General features: G+C 42.4%; 1 protein-coding gene across 4 annotated transcripts in view; it reads left to right on the forward strand.

Moving 5' to 3' along the window:
• Positions 1 to 22,485, forward strand: part of GRIA1 (glutamate ionotropic receptor AMPA type subunit 1) — a 123,983-nt gene that overhangs the window by 88,083 nt on the left and 13,415 nt on the right. For all 4 annotated transcript variants that reach the window (XM_010200324.2, XM_010200331.2, XM_062003107.1 and 1 more), the window contains 3 exons: positions 822 to 1,192; positions 18,773 to 18,971; positions 19,494 to 19,741. In XM_010200324.2, coding sequence (XP_010198626.1) covers positions 822 to 1,192; positions 18,773 to 18,971; positions 19,494 to 19,741 — 818 coding nt within the window. The remainder of the gene's footprint in view (positions 1 to 821; positions 1,193 to 18,772; positions 18,972 to 19,493; positions 19,742 to 22,485) is intronic.

The following is a 22,485-nucleotide window of genomic DNA, read 5'->3' on the forward strand; positions in this document are numbered from 1 at the left end:
CTCCAAATTATAGTCTATTTTATATTTGCATTATAACAGCAGGATGAAAGAAGGGTAAGATTTCAAACATTCAGCGTATGGCCAGTGAATGGTAGGAGTAGGCTACTTGCTGTCTAGCCACTTACTTCCATCATCTCAGGTATACACTTCTAAACCTGGTTTGGTATGAGAGTTCATAATCCATGGTGTTCAGGTCATCCTTCAGAGAGGTATGAAAAGATAAATTAATGCAGAGAGCGTCCGAGCAGGAGTCTCTGTGACCTTTGGCGCAGGAGACGATGTGCCTCCTGCTGGTAGCTCCACGGCATATACTGACAGCCGTTTCAGCGCACTTCCATTTTCGAGGCAGATTGTAAAATAAGTGGAGAGTGCACATCAGTGTCACTGGAACACTTTTCCTCTTCTCCTGCATCAGTTATGCAATCAAAAAGCAGTTCCTGATGGAAGTAAACACCCTGGCATCCTTTTTCAGGAGATTGGCCTTTCCTTGCCTCTTTTGATGTCTGGATGATAAAACTCTTTTATTGAAAATCATCTGGATCAGACAGTGACATCAGTGGATAAATCAGACAAGAAGAGCTAGGTGGCTGCAAAAAGAAAGTGCTGCAATTTCAAAACAGAACTAGTAATCAGTGGTGATAAAATGGAAATAATCCACCAATATTGTGGGCTGCTCCTTTTTAACATTTCTCTTGCAATTGGTTTTGTCTGATTTCTTCAGAGGTAGCAAGGGTAAACAGAGATCAAAGGCACCTAAGCTGTAGTTAGCAGATGTATTTTATCCCCAGAATGCAAATCTCTTTTTTGTCTCTCCTTTTCAGAGGGCTGATGTGGCTGTGGCACCATTAACCATCACTCTGGTTCGAGAAGAAGTTATAGACTTTTCCAAACCGTTCATGAGTTTAGGGATCTCCATCATGATAAAAAAACCTCAAAAGTCCAAACCGGGAGTTTTTTCCTTTCTGGATCCTTTGGCCTATGAGATATGGATGTGCATTGTTTTTGCCTACATTGGAGTGAGCGTCGTTCTCTTCCTGGTGAGTCGCTTCAGTCCTTATGAGTGGCACACTGAGGAATTCGAGGAAGGACGGGACCAGCCAGCCAATGACCAGACAAATGAGTTTGGGATATTCAACAGTCTCTGGTTTTCCCTAGGAGCTTTCATGCAGCAAGGATGTGATATTTCTCCAAGGTGGGTTGCCTTCCCCAGTGAACCTTCTTGCAGTTCATGTGGTTTAATCTTCCTGCATGCCTTGAAGCTGAATGGGTTCCTCTTTGACCTTCCTTTCTGAATCATAACCTAGTTTTGTGAATTGTTTACAAATTCAGAAAGGATCCAAGGGTTCGCAGGCCTCACCATGTGAATTTAGGACCTCAAACTTGGGACCCTAAAAGTACTGCTTTAATTTCACCCTGGTGAGTTCTTTTGAGGGAAAATGCAGAAATACAAATAAGATTTTCTAAAGCCACCCTCTCCGAATTTGCAAGCAATTTTTGTCAGTCTCTTATTTTGTTTCTGTTAGAAACAAGATCGTGCTAGCATTATAGGAAGCTATAAAATTCTAGTAATGTAGGCAGTAATAATACAGTAAGTGCCCAGTGAAAGGTTATATAGCCTGTGCCAAAGATTATGGAGCATGCTGAGTGGCTTTAAATATTATTGGCCTTTAAAAAGGTCAGAGAAGTACTGGTTCCCATTTCTGTCAATAGTTCTGCTGCCTGAAAGTTCAGTATGACCCAAAGTCAAAAAGATCCCTAAAGAGGCTTTTTTGGTGAATGATTCTTCTAGATCATTTTTCTTGGAAAAGCTAGCAGCATATGAGGTGCCTGGAAAACTCTGTGAAATGCAGATGATGTAAATCTGTGATAGAGACACAAGTAGGGAATGATTTGTAAATAATACCTACAAATGCCTTTTTGAGAGCTGGGTTTGCACAAGTCTTGTGGCAGAGATTTTGCCCACTGCAGGAGCCCATTTTACACTTATCTTCTTAACACCTTGATCATACAAAGGCATTCAAAAGGAAAGGAAAAATAACTAAAAGCATAGGAACTGAATAGCTGCAAGCAGGGATCTGATAGATTTTCAACAGAAATACATGTCTTGTGGGTGAACTCAGTAGGCAGAAGTTAATTTCCCACATGCTGGGATGGCATCAAAACTCAGGGGACGAGATAGAGTCACAGCTCCATTGGCAAGCAAAGATAACTGTGCACCTCAGCACAGCTCCCTTGGTATTGGGGGGGCGGCCAGACACCAGCTTGTTGGCTATTGGATGCCAATTTGTTCAAATATTAATGAGCCTGGGCTAGTGGGGAGATAAGAGCCTGCAGGGCACTTTGATAGTGACAGTTTTTATGATTATGTTTTATCACCTGATCATTGATTAGTGGGAGTCCAGGTGGAGCACTCAGAAAGTCTTCCCACCAAAGGGAATTTCAACTTTATTGCTGTCTTGTAACATAGCCCTGTGCATTAGGATCAGGTTATTGTGGTTTACATTCTCATTGTTTTTCTTGTCATCATTATTCTTATTTAGAAAAGAGGATGTCTTCCTTTGGGGCCACTTCAATAACCAGATTCTGTTCCAAGGCAGAGAGTGGAGAGGTGGAAAGCTGAGACTTTATGGAATAGCAAATTTGAAAACATCTTTAATAAAAAGTGCCAGGGAAAGATCAGTGGTTTTGATTCAAATAACAAGATTTTCTCTGGCTAAACAACGTGCTTTGAATCACCATTTCAAAGTGCTGTTTTATTTTGCTTTGAAATGGGAAATGAGGATGAATCTGCCATTGTTATTTTAATGTTGTTAATTTGATGATCCTGATAACGAAAATTACAATTTCATTGAAACCAGTATTTTCCCACCGAGCAGAAGAGCACTTTCTGACTCACAATGTTTGCAAGAAGAGAAAACTTGAAAAACAAAATGTGGGAATTATTATAACTCCCAGTACTCTGAGCACAGCTCCTTCAGATGGTTAAGTGGAAGGGACGTTTCTGTGAGATGTGAAAGCAAGGAGGAAGCAGAAGAGTGAGAATTTCTGTAGGATGTTGTTGTACAGAAATGCTCTATTTCACACGCGTTTCTCATGCGAACCTGGTGCAGGATTTTAGTGACACAGAGAAAGGAATGCTTGGTAGAGTGACATTGTGGGCAGGTGGGGAGCTGCTCAGTTCCGATAGATTTCCTATATGGTTGCTTCTAAACTTATCACTACAATCTCTCAGCGTCTCCCCAGTAATGTATTAACCAACATAAATAGCTTCTGTTATACATCTGTTCTGTCGTTCTCTCCCCAGCAGAAGGGAGCAAGTGCAGGGGTGTATTTTGTTTTTGTAGAGGTTTTGGGTTGTTTATTTCAGTTTTGTTTTGGGGAGGAGTAGGGGAAATTTGTCTGGAGGTTTGTTGCTCTGTGGTTTTTTTCTAGAGGATGCTTGTTTTAAGTGCATATGCCACTATGTGTTTATCATTTTTTAAAAAGTAAGATCAAAACTGCAGACACGTCCCTCAGCACAGCGGGTGGTGAGGTTTGCAGCAACTCCTTGCTCTTGTAAATGTGCATCCATCAGTCTCAGACCAGTCCCCAGGGAACTTCAGTTCCCCACAGAGAAAAAAATTTGCTTTTGAAGGAAAGCTGTGTCCTTTTTAAGGACAGTCTTACTAGCCAGAACTTGAATCGGGTTTTTAAGTATGCTGATCACAACCCACTAAGCATCTCATAGATACACTGGGAAGCTGATGACCTGTGGATGGCCAAGACAGAGCGTTGCTGCAATTTATGTGCACATATCCTCTCCTCCTGAGCAGTGAGGCTGCAGGCCATGAGTTCAGCTGGTGTCCTTGAGTTCTGAAGCCTTCATGTCTAGGCGTAGACTGGATGAGTGGGACAAAAACCAGGCAGCAACCAGTCAGAGAATGCAGGAGACTGCATTGTGCCTTTGGATGTTGCATCCCTCCTAAGCCACAAATGGAATGCCTCGATTGCAGGTATAAATCTTCAACCAAAGGAAGGCTGTGAGCTCTTGGACATTTCCCACCGGAGTGCGTGGTCCCTCTTCTGCATCGTCACTGACCAGTGGCCTCACTGGATGTGGCTCAGTCACTGTCATGTGGACTAATTTGTCCTGGTTAAAGTGAAATGGTCCCTCTTGTTGCCCTCTGTGCTTGGCCCTTAGAAGTACTGGCTGATACACAGCAGAATGTGGGAGAAGCAACGTTTTGGAGTTGTGAGTAGTTTCACGTAAACAACAAAGGGCAGAAATAGGTGAAGCCTGAAAAGGGCCATAAACCATCAAGCTTTGCAAAGCACCACCTTAACTTCAGAAAACAGTCATGAAATTGCAAAAGCACTCATTAAATGTGAAATATAGACCCTGAAAGGAGATTCTCAGAGCAGGCATCGGAGGTAATAAATATCCTACAGCCAATAGCAAGAGCCTGCAGAGAGAGAAACTTGAAGTAAATATGACTCACATTGTACCATTTTTGAGAAATGTAATTTGATAAATTGTCTTCAGAGTTTAAAATAACTTCAGTGTGAAGCGGCTGTGGAGAGCGGGGCCTCGTTAACAGCTAGCACATTGCTGCCAGTCCTCACTCGGGCTGGACCTGAGGCCTTTGAGGAGACCAAGGGGACATCTGTGCTTCCCGACCTCCTCTGCAGCAAAGCAAAGCATCTGAATTTTTCATCTGCCCCACCATTTTCTACAAAACAAATGATGTGATTGTTGTGAAAAGGATAAAAAAGCAGGGAGCAAAGCATACGTTTCTCTTGTCAGAGTCCTAGTTTGATCTTCTATTTTTTGTTATCTCAGAATGTGTTGCTTCATATGGTTTGAGCCCAAAAGAGACTTCCTGTATTTTGGAGACCATTAAATTTAATCCAGTTACTCTTCCTGTGACTCAGAAAACTTATGTTTCACTAAAATGAAGTACCTTCTTTGAAGATGCCATAAGATAGAATGTACACAGTTTCTCTTGTCTGAGGGACTATAGGAGTCTTGTCCCTACTGGAGTTTGACTGGAGGATAATTATCAGACAGTATCAACCACTAAATGCAGCCATCATTTGTGTCCTGCCGGAGGAAAATTAAACAGAGCTCTCCAAAAAGAAACCCAGCTTCATGGGGATACTCTTCCTACTGTGTTGTGGAGACAAAACATATATGGTTTAGATTCAGATCAAAACATATAGTGAGTAGAAGGGAAATGTACAGTCATATGATGGCACAATAGGATATCATGTCATGATACTTGGATAGCACAGCTTGAAATTGCTCATTATTATCTGCATGATTGAGAGCAGAGATGGAGATGCCCTGGTCAACCTGCAATGGAAGTGAAATAATTAATGGTGCTTTCATCACAGCATCTGCAAGACAGCCAGACTTGAGAGGGGACATTTTGAGGGTATCAGAAGGAAAGTAGAAGCAGGAAGAGATTCTGCTCTTGTTTGTGCAAGATGCCATAGGTCACCACTGCTGGGAAGTACTTGGGCCATCCCAGTGTGCCCTAAATACTGTGAGTATTTACTGCATGCAAAGAGATGGCACAAGATGGGATCCACTCTTCAGCTAGCTTGAGATAGAGCTACACAGGTTTTAACTTGCCTGCAGAGTCCAGATCTGGAACCAGTGCAGGGTGCAGGTGAACATGGTAAGCAGTGACCCTCTGGCTGAGGGGAATGTGCTGCTTAGGGAGGTTTGTTCACAGAGATGATGAGTAAATGCTCTCGAAGGTGGGAAGGAGAGATAAAAATGCTAGCTGCTATCCACTCAAAAGATACAATCTATTGTTTATAGGCATCTTGCAGATGTCATTATTTGGTTTTGGTAACATGGAAACAGTGTGCTCTGGCTGATCTACACAGAGCGCAGCCAGGCTTGTATCTCACTGCACTCCTTTGCAGGCTTTCCATGGTACTCTATGGTGGTTTGTCTGTGGAAGAGCAGGGATGGTATTTATTATGTACCTGTAATTAATGCTGAACACTTTCTTCTGCTATTTTTCCTGGTTATTTACATTTCTTTTTAGATCAATTCAAAAAAACCCACAGGAGACTTCAGCCATAGAGCTAGTGGAAATAAAAGCAAAATTGCTCTACAAGTTGTTGTGGGGTTTTTTTCCTAAACTGGTCTCTAGAGATGTTGAAAAATAGCAGCACTTTTGAATTTCATCAAGATGTTTCTAGTACTGAAGGAGTTTATCCAGTTTTAGAAGAGCTCTAAATCAGAAATTGTTTAGGACAAAAATTTTCTTTCTTTTAGTGAGAGGTTTGATTTGGGTTGTTTCAAGGGAATTATTTCTATTCTGTCCTTTGTTAACTTACATTTGCAGGGTACTTACTTATTTTGCTAAAAATTTAGAATTAGGGAAATTAGAACCAGCTGCATTTAGCAATTAAAAGGCTTTTAATTTCTTCCTGAAACGAAGGCTGAGCCTTGGTGCTTATTTGGTGGCTCTTCTCAGTTTCAGTAGGCGTCTTCTCTGACACTCCAAGCATCTGCTTGTCTTTTTGGCCTGATGCTCAGTTCTGGTGCCATCCCTGCAGTATTGATTATAATCTTAAAAAAGGTTATAATACTTGTCCTGGAGAGTCACTGGAGACCTGTGAAAGCTCTCCCAGTGCTGGAGTACCAAAAGCAATGAGGAAAGATTTGTGGGGGTTTTTTTGACTTGCACTGTTTGCACAGGAACGTCTGGGGTGATGGAGTGAAGCTCGCTGGCAGGGCTTGCTAAAGCATCTCTGGGGCATGGGAGACTGTGTAGTTGCTCATACAGACCAGGTTGCTGACTACTAGTTGGATTTACTGTGCAGTCTTGAAGCAAAGGGCATATTTTTGCAGTGAAAGGAGAAGCGGTTTGTCATTTTCTTGGGCAGTCCACGCAACCTGCAGTTCATGCTGGGACTGCCCTGGGGGACAAGATAGCCAAGCCAGGCTGAGCGTAAAATTGGTTCAGCAACCCTACTTCTTGTCTAGTGTGGGGTGAATGCAGGAGGCTTGAAGTCTTGGCCATGGGAACAAAGCTCAGGGTCATTTATTTTTGGCAATTCTCTTTAAATGCTGAGCTGAAGTCTGTCTTTCAGCACAAAAGTGAAAAATTAGGATTTCAATATCTGGGAAAAAAAATCTTCTTTTAAAATTGTACCAAATGGTTTTGCAGTTATTTCTACCTGGAAGAGTTAATTATGTCCAGGGAGACGAAATTCAGGTCACAGGGTAACGGCAGTACTTGCAAATCACCAGGAACTGATGACCACACTTATTTCTGAAATGCACTTAAACAAGGAAAGTGACTCACCAGAGGAGCAGCTTGATAAATTGCACAATATCTAACTAAACAATCCCCTTTGGAGTTTGAGTACTTCCATGGCAACCAAAATGCGGCAGCCAGGGAAAATGGAAATTCTGTTAAAATAGTCATCCTTGCTGTCCTCTTTTTCATTTGGAAAAATGCTGAAGGATACAGAGGACTCAGGAGGAGAAAATAACCAACTGAGAGAGAATTGTTGGGGAAAATGCAATTTCATTTGTAAATAAAAAATGAGCTTTTTAATTTCCATGCTCTGCCATCTGAAACTTCCTAAATGCTGCAGAGGTAATGAAAGTTTCCTCCACTGATCTGTAAAGAAGTTTTTGTGGGATGGTTTCCCTGCAAGGCGTATCTAGTCACTCTTCCACAGCTCTGACTTCAGGCCTTTAGCATTGAAGATGATGAGGAACAGCAAGAATTTTGCTGAAAGCTCCCCCTCGAGCGACAGATTTACTAATTGTTCCGCCAGCTGTGTTTAAAATAAGAAATCAAACACTTGATCCAAAGGCAGATATATTGAGCTAAAAATAAATTTGCAATTGCTTTCTTCGGGATTAAGTAAATTTTCCTCACGTATTTTTTGACTGAAATCAAAGTTTAAAATAGCAGGAGGAAAAGTGCATTGCCCAGTTTTTAATCTATTGGGAAGCTTTATTAGGGCATCTCTGACATGGAAATAGCATGTGCTGCTTGTGTTTCTAATGCTGTGCACTGGCTCAGGGTCATGAGCGGCACTGAGACTTATAGGGGTGTCTCTGAGATTCATAACCTTCTCTGTGACTCAGACACAAGACCTTCTGAGGCTCCAGGGACCCCTTATTGTGTTATGCTCCAACTTGTAAAAGAAACACAGCTTCTTGTTTCATTTTCTTCCCTCCTGATAATCTGTTATCCCCAAGCAGTCAGCTCAGCTGGGGCCTGACATCCTCCAAGCCGCAGTCAGGACTGCGCTGGGTTGTGTTTTTCTAATATCAAGGTTGACTGCCAAGTGTTTGTGTCGAAGAATAAGGGTTGTGAGGAGCTGGATGACCTCCACCTCCCTGGAGTAGTGTCCTCTGCAAGGCTGCCTGTCACACGCTGCTTTAACGTTGGCACTCCAGAAAAATATTGTAGTGAAGATAGGAAGCCCTGAGCATGTTTTCACAGGGAAGCCTTGCTTAAATAACTCTCCCATATGCTGTACATCACTTTTATCAGCAGTAAGATATCATGTGCACACTCTCTGGATACACAGTCGAGTGAGCATTGAACTCCTTAATTCAAATTGTTCTGGCTCACAAAACACAGAGCATCTATAGCTGCTCTTTGCTGGTTTAATCCCCACAACTGGCCAAAACCTCATGGCCTTCTACAAGGAGGTTTTGAGATTATTCCACTGAAGTTTGGGATTTATTGTATTTATTCTGCTTTTGTACCATTTTTCATCCCAACTGCTTGTCCTGGTAACTGGGGAAGCACCGTACCCCCTTTTCACAAGAAGTTCAGGAACGTGTACATACAGCAAACAATGCCCATTGTAACACCCTGAAACAGTGAGTGAGCAAAGACAAATCTCTTGAAACATGACAAAAGTGGTAGGTAACTTGTTGTGAAATGCTTGATGAAGCAAAGTGATTAGGAAAAGCAAAACATGGGTCATGATCAGAAATAGCGGCAAAAACCTTGCTGTGGTTGGACGAGGTCTGGAGTTGGAGGAAGCAGAGCATGGAACGCCCTCTGAACTTCTGCATGCTTGTGTCTTTGTCTTCCTTCCATTTGAACTTGGATCAAAGGAGCCAAGTGAAAGCTAGAGGCTACCTGATCCATGTCAACAAATGCTAGGAAAGAGTGGAGAGCTTGTGTTCACACTGCTTGGGCATCAGCATACTTAAAGTCATTCAATCTATTTAATAAACCATCCAGTAATTCTGATTAATGCCTACCCAGAAGAATTATTGCTTACCCTCAGATCCAAAGGCTAAGCAGCAATAATCCAATCATAGTAATCATAACTTACTACTTTGATCTTCAGATAAAAGAGCCTATAGAAGTGCAAGACTGTTACATCACTGTTATTTGGACAACTTCAAAGCATGTTATATACACTAATGAATTCTCCTAACACAGTCTGATGAGAAGTAATAGGAGGCAAATGTGTGAACAGAGGAATAGAAAGAGGAGTCCTCATATAGTGAAAGGAAGAAGCAGTAAAAATAAATACCTGCACACTGTGGGTAGGTGTGAGATGTGAAGAAGGGTCTACAAGGGCCCAGCTGCAAGAGTCGAGCACATGGAATGCTCTCCTGTAGGAGGAATTTTCTCTCTCATTTCTTGAAGCTCCAAATAAGAAGCAACATCTCAGGCTGCAGAGGCAAGCAGGGAAGGGTCAGCTTTTCATCTCAGCAGTGCTTGCAAAGCCTTCACATTTATTTATTTTTTTAAACCCCCAGATGGATGTTATCAGGTGAAACAGGGACAGCAGGAACACTGAATGCGTTTTCTCATCACAGTTTGGGAGTTTTAATGTTAAAAGACAGGCACTCCTGTGTACATAAAGCTCTTCTAAAAAACACTGGCTGGAGAGGCCAGACCTCAGCATTTCTATAAAGGATACAGTATGCCCTGGTAGAAAAAAGGTTTAAAAGTGAAAACAGAGAAAATGTAACTTGTATGGTCTTGGTGAGGGATCGCATTTTAAATTAGAAATGAGAGAGAAAAGGAAGGGAATGTTTGGGAATATGGCTCAGAGTGAAAAATCTTCCAGTACAGAAAATACTCTCCTCCCAGAAAAGGACTTTCTCTTATAAAATTGTGACAAAAGGGAGGCAAAGAAACAGAGCAAAAAGAACCAAAACAAGGCACTCTGTAAGAAGTCTGAACTAGATTCTTGTAACATTGCACAGAAGCCTCAGAAATGGAGCTCTGAATTGTGAGCAGAATGTAGATGGCTAAAGAGGATCTTGGAAAAATGAAGATGTGCTGGCAATTCAAAATATATTATCTCTTGAGGGACAAAAAAACCAAAGCTTTTTCATTGGTCAGACTTTGAAGAAGAAACTGAGGCAGAGCATCTGAAATCTATCAACACAGCGAAGGACATTAGCACAATAAGCCCCTGTTTAAAAAGAAGGATGAGTGCTGTTTGATGTGAGGTCACCTGAGGTTGAGGAAGCTCCTGAGTAATGAATCTCCTGGGCCACTCCCGAGAGTGCTTCTGACAAAATTTTATGCTTGTCACCTTGTGAGTTTTTCTCAGCAAAGCTAACAAATGTCACCAAAGTGAGAAAATATGTGTAGAAGAGCCTTTTTTACAGTGAAATTTGTGCTCAAAGGCATGACACGAGTAAGCTTTTTTTCCTTGTAGCAGAAGCTAGTGAAACTGCAGAAGACGGATGACTTTGCCTTTCACCAGAACTACTGAGCAGCCCAAAGTGACCACGTGTTTCTCACCAAACCTCAATCTAAACACTCGCCCTATCATGGTTTGCAATGTAGAGAGGCACACTGTGCCTAAGAGAACGACTGTGTCTTTCTTTGGGTCTATCTCTTCTGCTTTTCACCCACACTCTTTTTTTTGAGGGGGATTCTACCTCATCCCTCTATCCTTACTATTTCTCTACAATGTTTTTTATCAGCCATCTGGAGACTGCTCAGGGACGGTGGCTCCCTCGAGTGAAGGACGTCCCTCAGTTCTGCAGTTTTGCTCTGTAGGAGTGCTTTTATGTCTTGAGTGGTATACAGGTCTGTCTTAAGTTGAAGAGGGATGGTGACCCATGTCAGTCCATACTTGCTCGTTACCTAGTGCTTCCAACACCATACTTCAGTTAAGCAAGTGGGTTGTGTTGGTTGCTTATCAGCAGGCTCTGTGTCCATTGAAGACCACAGGAAGGCACAATCTGCAGATGCTATAGAGTACATAAATTACCCCCTGCATAGCTGGGCCCATTTGATGCTGCCTCTGCCTGCTGGGTTTGAATGTCTCTGGAAGTGGACAAAGCAGCAGCCCAGAGGTAAATTTCACCTGATGACCAAAGCTCCAGGCCACCTACCCAGATGAAGTTCATAAATGTGATTCATTGTCTTCTCTCACAGTTGGGAAGTGAATTAGAGAGACGAAGTTAAGATACTCTGGATCCCATAAAGTGCCAAGGCCTCCCAAGGAACAAAAAAAAAGGGCTCCTGGATGTTAGTCCTCTGGTTTAGGTCATTAGGTACCTCCTGCCTGTCAAAATGCTAAGTGAATATCTTGAAAACAGCACAGAACTGATTCATGTTGTCATGCTTATACTTAGCACTTCAGAAATCTAAGCTCCAATGACTGGAGAACCACAAGTGGCATGATGCATTTCTGACTAAGCAGGAAAAACTCATTTTAGAAAGAGGTTTTGACCATTAAAGAGAAATTGAAGAAAAAAAGTGCCAATGTATTCTGCAAAAGAAAAGATGAAACAGTAGGAGAGGGACTATATACTGCTGTCCAAGGCCGTTAGCTTAGGCAGAAAGAAACAGTAAATAACCTATGACATAATTAAAACCTCACAGATGTGTATCCTCCAGTCAATCTATGAGATTCTGCATATTTGCAGACAATATATTCAATCAGCACAATATTTACACAGCAAGTGACTCCAAGGCCCTTTCTTAAAAGGACTTCTGCTGGGATTCTGCAATCCATATTGCCTTTTTCTGGCATGTTGGCTTTAGGGGTCAGATGGGTTAGCATGGTTTGTCAGAAAACATGAGAAAGACAAGATCCCCACACCATATACAAAAGTCCAGAAGCTCTCACATTTTTTCCTTCTGTTGGTTTTGTTGGGTTTCTTTGAATTAAAACTAGAAAAATTAAAGCAGGAGAGAAATGGCATGAGACTCTCAGTACCTCTGCACCCTCAGCTTCCTTAATCTGTCACACTCATTAATGTTACCCACATGGAATCAAAATATGCAGATATTATCTCTGTAGAAAAGTTACGAGGACTGTGAAAGAAGGGATTTGCACCACTGGGAAAGATAAATGAGAATGGCAGCAGAAAACATTCTTACTTCTGAGTTTGTATGGGCTCTTTTGAAACTCCACGTTAAAGTCCAACACTGTGTATTTAGCACTTCAGGCTCTTGTATCAGGAGGCAGGGTTTAATAATAAGTAAATGCAAACTAATAATGGCAAGAAAATTAATGATACAGCATGGACAGAGAAACATGTATTGTAATCATTCCAGTTTCATTGCAAATAATTGGTAGCTCATTCAAAACTATCCATGGCATGGCAGAGCACAGGAGGATAAGAGCTCTGCGGCACGTGCATGATGGATGCACCCAGAGACATTCTCAGCACCACAACCCCACACCGAGTTCATTCTTCTGCCTATGATTATTCACAGACTTCTCAAGCGAATCTGGGGTTCATGTCAAGGTCAGAGATAAAATGTTGAGACCAGTCGTGCCAGATGGGCTGTGACACACAGAAAAAGCAGAGCTCGTTTACACTGACAGAGTTTAATGCTGAAAAAATGTTTAAAATAAGAGCAAAACTGGAGCAAAATGTTTGCAACTAATCCACTACCAAGTCAATCTTCAGACAGACCCATGAAAATATCTAGAGTCAGTATCAAATTAGCAGAGTAGTGTTGAAGATCAGAGATTCTGTGTGGGTAGAAAACCAAGGGTGGATTTGACCCACAATCAACAGAACAACCGTATAAGAGCTTTTCTTTCAACAGTTTTGCATAAATTCATTCAGTGACAAGTATGTCAGTTGACTACGTGAGCCTTTATTAGAACTGAATTTAACAGCAAATCTGGGAAATCCTCCTCAAGCAACTATGGCTTTAGAATCCCAGTTTTGTGCTTCTAATTAAAGCACTGTCAGTTTAGGTGTAATTCTCCATAAGAAATGGATTTGGGCAGGGGGAAGGGAGAAGTGGGAGAGAACTGAAGTGGTGCTTGAACAATTTCCCAGTGAGGTTTACTTTGTGTATTTTCTGATGGTCTTGTTAATGTTTGTCACAAAAGCTATTCTAATAAAATGGAAAAGCAGAGGCAAATTCCTGTTGATTTTTCTTACCTTGCATAAGGGATAAAATCAAAGAACAATTTTTTATCAAGGATTGCTTTTTAAGAAATAGGAGATTATAAGTGCATGGTTTCTATTTTTGTGTGAAGAATCCATCAATGATAAGGCTAAAACATTAAAGAAAACCACTTCTTGAGAACAAAGGGAACTTTAAATTCTTTTCTATTTTCTACTGGCAAAATTGTCAGATTTTGCAAGGAAAGATAAACACATGTCCACTGAGTAAGAAAATCAAAATTAACACTTTCAGCTTGGTCATGTGTAATGTCTATTAAACAGATATAAAATAGCACATTCCAGAATGATCTTTTCAAATGTTTGTGTGGTAGGTTAATGTGTTATAAAAGCTGAAAGAAAAAATATTTTTACTGAGAAAGCAGAAACAAGATTGTTTACCATGTTAAAATTATACCTTTTAGCCTTTCAGAAATCAAATACTAAGTAACAGAAAAATGCAAATGTTGGACATGAAGAGGGGGCTGAGGGGAGATCTCACATTTACAAACAGCTGAAGGGTGGGTGTCAGGAGGCTGGGACATCCCTTTTTTCTATAGTAGCCAGCAACAGGACAGGGGGTGATGGGATGAAGCTGGAACACAGAAAGTTCCACTTTAACATGAGAAAAAACTATTTCAGTGTGAGGTGAGGGAGCCCTGGCCCAGGCTGCCCAGGGAGGGTGTGGAATCTCCTTCCTTGGAGGGCTTCAAGACCCACCTGGACATGTTCCTGTGCGACCTGATCTAGGTGACCCTGCTTGTGCAGGGGATTGGACTAGATGATCCCTAAAGGTGCCTTCCAATCCATTCTATGATTCTATGATTTCCAGAACAGGACTTTTAGAGGGCATTTGCAACCATTATCTTTCCATACCAAATAACAATATTAAGGTTTTGTTCACAATTGCAGATTTTTCCAAGGCCTTGAAATTGTGATTTCCATCCAGCCTTAATTTTAAGTAGATTGTGCACTGTGGTAATGAGGGCAGACTATTTACTACCTACTCATACAGGGTAATGTTGGAAAGGACCACCCTGTTCTTGGAACTGTTCTGTGAGGGGTGGGCAGGTTCTCAAATCAGGGAAAGGATTGGGAGGGGAAATGGGATTTTAGCCAGCACAGGCAGAGGTACAAGGAGAAACCAAGACATCTTAATTTGGATTGTGTAGGAAAGAAGAGTGGATATGCAGAAGGATTGATATAGGCTGAAAAATGTACAGTCTAGACTATCTATTTCATTCCATTCTGCATCTCAGAATTAGCCACTCGTTAAAGCTTCTTTCACTGTTACATTTTCTTATTTAATTCTGGGGTTTTTAGATCCTGCTATTCACAATAATATGATAATAATTGTTATTAAATCCAGAGGTCCAATAGACAAATCCAAACATCAAAACCTTAGCATATCTTTAAAGCACTAACCAATGTGCTCCATCTCACCTTAGTTCTGCAGAACTAACTTCTACACAGCAGAGAGGGGATTGTCTTCACATTATGCTTGAATGGGTTCTGAGCACCCCTAAACTCTCCATGCAAAAGGATTTAAACCCCATACTGCTCAAAAGTTAAACAGGCTCAAGCTGTAGAACGTTTGTTAGTCACGTGGAAGATCATTTTGAGTTATCTAGCTGTGGAGTGAGATTTTCAAAACCTCAAAGGGACTTAAAAGTACAAGGTATATCTAGTCCTCTGTGATTGCTCTTACTAGAGCATAAACATAATTCTAGGTCCCACTGGCTTTCAACAAGGCTTTTAGCTCCCTGGTATTGAAGCCACTACTAGAAATGGGACATTATCTCCTAAATTACAAAGGCACTTTAGCAAATGTGCTCCACGATGGTAGCACTGCTACTCTCCTGCTTGGCCTACTGAAGTAACAGATTAAAATGGGTATTGTCTTTGCAACCACTCACAGTGGTAAGCAGTAACAGGCATTGGCTCAAAATCCAAACAGACAGCATGATTATCCAGAGAAATCCAGCTTGTCCTGTTTATACCTGTGTTCAGTGCTATGGAGCTGCAGGGATGGCACATCTATTATCATATTCTTATTGTATTTCACTAGCCTCCAAGAGCCCTCATCCCTGGCCGGTCTCACTTGTGTTAACTCCTGCACAGCCATGGAGCAAAAGGAAGATGTTCTATAGGGCCCATACACTGAGTGTTTTCTCTGCTGTGTCTTTACAGTAGTTTAGATTCACAGCTTCCAGCTCCAAGTCAGTCTAGCAACTGCCCATTAGCAGCATCTGTAACAAAACATCATACACTTGAAGCCCTAGCCATGCTGGCAGTCAGTAAGCTGTTTATCTCCTTTCCTTCCCTCCACAGTCTTATGGGAGTGAGCACTCATCTCCTCATAGCATCTCATGTCATGACGAGAAATGACCAGGACCTGCAGCAGGCACAGCCCAAGTGAGACTGGTACATGATACAGGCATGCATCTTGTCTCATAGGAAAGAAGCTACAGCTCCCTTTTCCACTTTCCCCAGCCCTCCTTGTTACCTCCCAGTCTCAGTAGCCCACAGTTACTTTTTCATGCTGTCAGTGCCAGGTGTAGAGCTGGGAAGCATAAGCCATCTGCAGCTGACAGCAGGCAGCCCCCATGGGATAAGCCAGTAATGAATATCACCGAGATGTAGAGGGTCTAAAGGCAGGAATCCAGCTGCCTGCCGCCGAAGGGGTTGAAACAAGTCCTAGAAATATCCCAGCTTCGTCAGGAAGGAAAGGCTGTATAATTTGCAGCTGGAGATGAATGTGATTATTTGCCATGCAAATGGATTTTGCCAGCTCAAAGTGGCCTTCATCAGCACAGATTGTTGTATTTGACATTATCCAGTTACTTTTGTTTAAAGCCCCTGCGCCTTTTCTGAGCACTTCCTTCCCTGAGCACATATCATCCAGACTAATTAGAGACAGGTATTTTTTCCTCTTCCCCATTATTCTGAAGACATGTGAGCTGAATCCATAGCTGCCTCCCTCCCCATCCCCCTCCAAATATGAAACTATAGATGAAGTCATTGGTGCTGACAGTCCTGCAGGCTGAGTATTCTCCAAAGATGGAAAGCACGAGGGTGACATTGATCTCTAACTTTACCTACTTAAAAATTTGCTGTTTAGTCCAACCTAGTCATCCTAGTTCTTTCAAAATGCAATAGAGAGGGAGGTTTGCAGAGAGACCTTCTCTCGACCTTAGATATATGGGGTGAACCATCCCTGGAGGTCCCTGCTCATCCCCAGAGGTAGTTTGGTGATTATGTCTCTAGGAGAGTTAAAGACAGGATAAAAGATCAGTGCCCATCTGCCTGCCTTTCCCACAGCATCCATCACTCGTACAACAAACCTCTGACACCCCTCTCTGGCTCGCAGTGATGGGGAGGTATAAAAAGAAAGTAATCTGGGATGAGGGACCATCAGTTTCCTTAGCCACATTGCTGCATTTGACAGTGAGGGAGGAAGTTTACATGAGACAAAGCACACAGCTTACAGTTGGAAAAGATGCCAACGGGCTGTAGACTTGATAAAAATCTTCTTTATCATACCTTTCTTGTTTTCTAAGATCTGGATGATTAAGAATGTGAGGTCTCTAGCATCACCTTGGAGATGGGTCCTGTAGGCTTCTTGGAGACCATGAAAAATGAATTCTTCAAAGTCATTCACTGAGATGGAGTTTATGGTGAGATGGACTTTGCTGCCCAGTTTCAGAAAAGCCTGTAGAAGAAGAAACCAGGGGGGAGAGCAGAGCCAGCTCTAAAATGAGACCTTGTGCAGAAGAAAGCCCAATCCATCTCAAAGCACAGAAGGCTTCCAGTCACATCTGTAGAATACACTGCTTATCCTTTCCATCACTGTAATCCCTTTCAGTCATGTTTCCTGCAGTTTCTCTCTGCCATGGGTGAAAGCTGCTGTGATTATTCTCCAGGAGTACAGGGCTGACAACACTTATGGTGGGATAGGTCCTATTTCCACATATTAAGACACTGCTTTCTGCTCTGCCCTACGTGCTGCATGTGTGTGAGCTCAGCCACTGTGCCTGCTTTCTGCTGGAACATGACCTCAAAGAGTTTTGAGTAAAGAGGTTTCAGGCTAGGATGATCTAAACAGGGAGATGATGTGATGTCTGCAGGAGCAGAAACTCTCATATCAGCAGTGGTTAAAATCAGACTGGGCAAACTGGAAGGATGTAACCTAGATGAGCCATGCAACTGGTGGGCTATGTTGGTTTAGTCTCTTTCCAGCTCTAATTTCAGTAATTAGCAGAGTGTTGGGGTTTTTTTCCCCTCAATGGAGCAATAAAGTATGCATGTTTGTTGGTCATGTTAAGCCACAGTAAACCATAGCAGCTGGGCCCAAGACCTCACGCAGACCCAGACTTGGCATGGCATGCACGATCATGACCTGGTTCAGTGTCCTTTGCTGCACCAGGATATCTCTGTTACCATCCAAAAACTCCGTATTTCTGTGGAGTAACTCAGGTCAGCAGAAAGGCAATGATGAGACAGAAATAAACAGTGCTTCCTCACAGGCAGATCCTCCTTAATCAGACCGTCTGGCTTTATCAAATAGCATTGCAAGTTCTCTCTGTTTAGGACAGTGCTCTGCATCTAAAGAAGAAGCATATAAATAATTTAGACAGAATGCATGAATTTCAACTCTAAAATTATCTTCCACTCTTAAAAAGTATTTGATAATATTTTAATATAAATTAATGCCTACTTGACTTATTTGCCTCTATAGCTATCCAGTGGTTACAGATAATTGGCTATTTGATTGCAGCGAGTGCAAAATACTTAGATTTTAAGGCATTATTATGAACATCTTGTGTAACCATCCGCTGAATACAAAATAGAGAATGTCAGTAGGCAAATTATTCATTAAGGCCATAGCTCCTCTCTAAGCTTCAATATGCCTTACAGAAAGACACTGAATTTTGGTTTTTAAACTTCAGGAGGTGCAGAAGTTGCCCCAGTGATTCCAGCTAGTCTGTATACGTGATCTGGGTCCGTGCTGGTGCTCCTTCCCACTGTGGGAACATGGCAATACATAAACCTTGCCAGAGCTGCTCTTTGGATGGGCATTGCCTGCCCTGCCCAGCTATACCTTCCTCATAGTTGTCTCTATGTCTTATTATTGATATTATTATATACTCTGAAAGGAATTGAAAATCAAAGCTAATTCAATCCATTTATTATTAATTTATTTCCTCTGTGAATTTTTTATCCCCTCTCTAATTACATTGGCACCTTCAAAAGTAAATTAAGAACTGAGACAGATCTTTGGCTTCCCTGGAAGTAGCTGAAGAATGTGACTTTAGGTGTATACCCAGGTAAATGATGGGCCTGCAAGAGCAAGCTGCGCCTTTTGGACCTTCACACTCCCCATTTGACTCTCCTCTCTGTGTCCAGGTCTCTCTCCGGCCGCATAGTTGGTGGCGTCTGGTGGTTCTTCACCTTGATCATCATATCCTCCTACACAGCTAACCTGGCTGCCTTCCTCACCGTGGAAAGGATGGTTTCTCCCATCGAGAGTGCAGAGGACTTGGCCAAGCAGACAGAAATCGCCTATGGAACCCTGGAAGCTGGCTCCACTAAAGAATTTTTTAGGGTAAAAAGGAGACTTCAATGCTGGCATTTTGTAATCAGAGTTTGACAAGTCCTCCAGGTCTGTGCCGTCTCATCCTCAGGTCAGGTCTGGCTTTTCTGCTCGCTTCCCTTTCCCGTGTTAGGACTTGCTGAACTTGTCCTTGGAACAGCAAAAGTCCAGCTTTCCCTGTGCTGCTCAGCACTTGTGATATTCTGCAAACACATTCTAGAATAGGTGTGCTTCCCCACATTACCGAGGAGCTACTCTGAGCAGCTCCAAAAAACCCATCTCCTGATTCCCAGCTTGGTTTGCCCTTGGTTTGACCTGCAACATCACTTACCATAAACAAAAATGTGCCAGAAATCAGGGGCTGATCTGGGCCCCCGGTGCAGAAATGTCAGAAGGTTCACTATCACCCTGTTCCCCCTCTTGCCTTCCTTAGTCTAGCTGATATGTGAGTATGTGTTCAGTCCAAGCTGGAAATCTCAGCTGGCACCCAGACCTCTGTTAACAGTTGTGTTGGGTTTGTGCTGTCCCACACAGCGATCCAAAATAGCCGTGTTTGAGAAGATGTGGACGTACATGAAGTCAGCCGAACCCTCCGTTTTTGTGAGGACGACAGAAGAGGGGATGATCCGGGTGAGGAAGTCGAAAGGGAAGTATGCCTACCTCTTGGAGTCCACCATGAACGAGTACATCGAGCAGCGGAAGCCCTGTGACACCATGAAAGTGGGAGGTAACTTGGACTCCAAAGGCTATGGCATTGCAACGCCAAAGGGGTCTGCACTGAGGTGAGTAGCTTGGGTTTGCTTTCTTTTGCCAAACCACCCAGCAAATCAATGTATGCACACAGTTCAATCTCCATTGCCACGTTAATCATGAAAGGGCAAGGAGGTGGGGGAGGTGGAGGAAAAAGAGTATGAAAATTCAGTGTGATGTGCAGGGAAGTAAAATGCCCAGTTCCCATTGAACAGCAATGGGACTATCTAATCATTCAGGCCCCACATTTGGAAACTGGGTCCTGGCTGATTCACTTGCTGTGAACATATCTGTTGTATTAGGTGATGGCAGGGGGGCTGCTGTGGTGTAACCATTGGTTTCACAGAGCTTTATCTGGAAGGGACGCTCATCCTGTGCCATGTGAACTGCACAGCTTTGCAGAGTTTGGTATTACTCTGGCTTGGATCCGTGCTTGCAGAGGGAGTTCTCATGGGGAAAGCATTTTGGTGTTTCCTAAAATGAAATGCTATTTGGAAAGGGTGGGAAGCCAGTTTTGAAACAGCCTTGCAAAAGGTGTGCATTTTCATTTACTGAGTCAATTCAGACCCTGATAAGCACCAAGTTTATGGCAAGTCCAAGGGGGCATAAATCCTGCATTTCTGAGCCCTGACCTGAAGTGGTCACATGCTTTTGGCTACTGTCACATGAAGTATCTCCAGACACCTTCCTTGAAAAAGAATCCTTAAAAAGTACAGACCCAGGTATGAGCTCATTTCCAGGCTTGGGCACTGCTCACAGCCATGGTACTGGACATGAGCTGGCCCCCTGCAAGGTGCATCATGCAGGCTGGTCTGCTCAGAGCAGCATCACCACAATCTGCAAATTTGGTGATCTGAGTCACAACAGAGGTGAAGTTCCCCTTGGCAGCAGCCATGCAAGTTCCTGACATTACAATTATGAGGAATACGAGTTGTAAAGATTTAGTAGAACTAGTAAATTCCCAGAAGCCACAGCCTTAAGTGATCTGATTGATGCTCCAAAAGATTTAGTTATTTATTGAACACATTTTTGAACACATGTTAATCAAAATATTTTTACCAAAATCATATGTGTCACCTTATTCTTGCTTGCTAACATAACCCAATGCAGAGACATTTAATCCATGGACTTTGGATTACTAGAAACCAGTTGAGCTTTTGCTGATGTATTTACCTGATTATGCAGCTCTCGAGCCAAAACCAGCCCAAAGAATTAAAGATAAATCAACTGGTAGCAGATGAGGCCAAAAGATTTTGATTACTACATTTACTAAGACAGATCAAATTAGATTCAACGCTTCCCCTATCAGCAGTATCTTTAGAGAAGCTCATTAATACAATGCAAGTGGTCCAGAAGGCAATTCTTGCATCTAGTGTGGTTCAGGCTCTGAAATGACTTGGGACCTTCCACATGAAGGTGGATATATTCTCACAGCTTTGAAATGTTTTCTGTTGCACTCTCTCCAGTGTTTGTTTTCTGTCTTGCAAATATGGAAATTAGGATACAGCGCTGAGGCTATTTATTTATTTATTTAAACATCAATCTTGTATCCTAATTTTGATATTATACAAACAAACAGGAACATCCTACCTGCCTTGTAATTGTTGGCATGTGAAGGAGCCATTTATCATACTTACAAGAAAAAGAAACTACAGAAAAATGCATCAATCGTCTTAATTCTGCAGCTCCAAACATCCCTCTGCTAGGCACGATTCCAAAAATTCCTAACTTTTCTTTCTGTCTCCTCTTTTTCATCCCAGCTGCATGTAGAACAAATTTCTTATGGGCCTAACGGCAAAGGAGGAATGCTTGATTTTCCATCCAATGGCGTTTCTTTGGAACAGTTACTGTCAGTTTTTTGTCCCATTACGTTTGTTTTGTTCATGTTGTATTAATTGTTTTAATTTTACCAGTTCCTCACAGTCATCACGTAGTGTCTGTTTTCCCCTTGGGGTCCTGCACGGGAGAGGTTGCCCCGAGCAAGGTGACATTGGTGAGGTGTCTGTATAGCATGGTCAGTCTGGTTCTTATTCAGGCTTCATCTTCACTCCCTTCCATCCACAGAGTAAAAACTCTGAGCCAGGTCTGGAGCTACATGTGACCCAGGCCTACTTTACACCAGGTGTGTTTAGAAGCTGGGCTGCATTTTGATTTTTGCTGCAACCTCTTCCTTTTGTAGCTAGACCAGTTTTCCTGCATTTAGGATACCTGATTAGGAAGGGGTCCTAGAGAGATGCTAAATGAGAGCTCACTATTGTTTTGCTTGCATCTACATGGGAACACAACGCCAGTATAATGCCACAGATAGATGAAAACAAGGCTGAAAATCCAGAAATAATTATACATGTTGTAGGAGGTGCAAACATCCCTTTCAGGCCTCCAGTTAGGTCTCTTGGGCTGCTCAAAGAGCTTGTTTCTTCCTCCCAGGTGAAGCTGGTTTAGAATACCTTCTGGCCTCCAGATGTTAAAGTTCAGTTGCATTTAGACATGACTAAGAAGGGCAACTGTGGGAGGGCAGAAATTACACCTTTCAACACCAGCTAGTCCAAGGTGTAATCTTGTCTGACCTGAGATAGTCATGCAGGTGCAAAATCCATCCATTTACCTGGCAGGAGCTCTTCTCCCTTGTTGAACAAGTGGTCAACAAGAGGGCAGAAAGCCAAACTATCCAAAACAGAGGAAAGAAAATGCAAGTAATCCCATGTGGATCACCTCAAGGAATAGTGAGGTTTTTGAGATGGAGGTCTGTGAGAGCAAGTTCTTCAGAGCAGCCATA

Source organism: Colius striatus, chromosome 9 (assembly GCF_028858725.1).
Source record: "Colius striatus isolate bColStr4 chromosome 9, bColStr4.1.hap1, whole genome shotgun sequence".
Classification (NCBI taxonomy): Eukaryota; Metazoa; Chordata; class Aves; order Coliiformes; family Coliidae; genus Colius; species Colius striatus.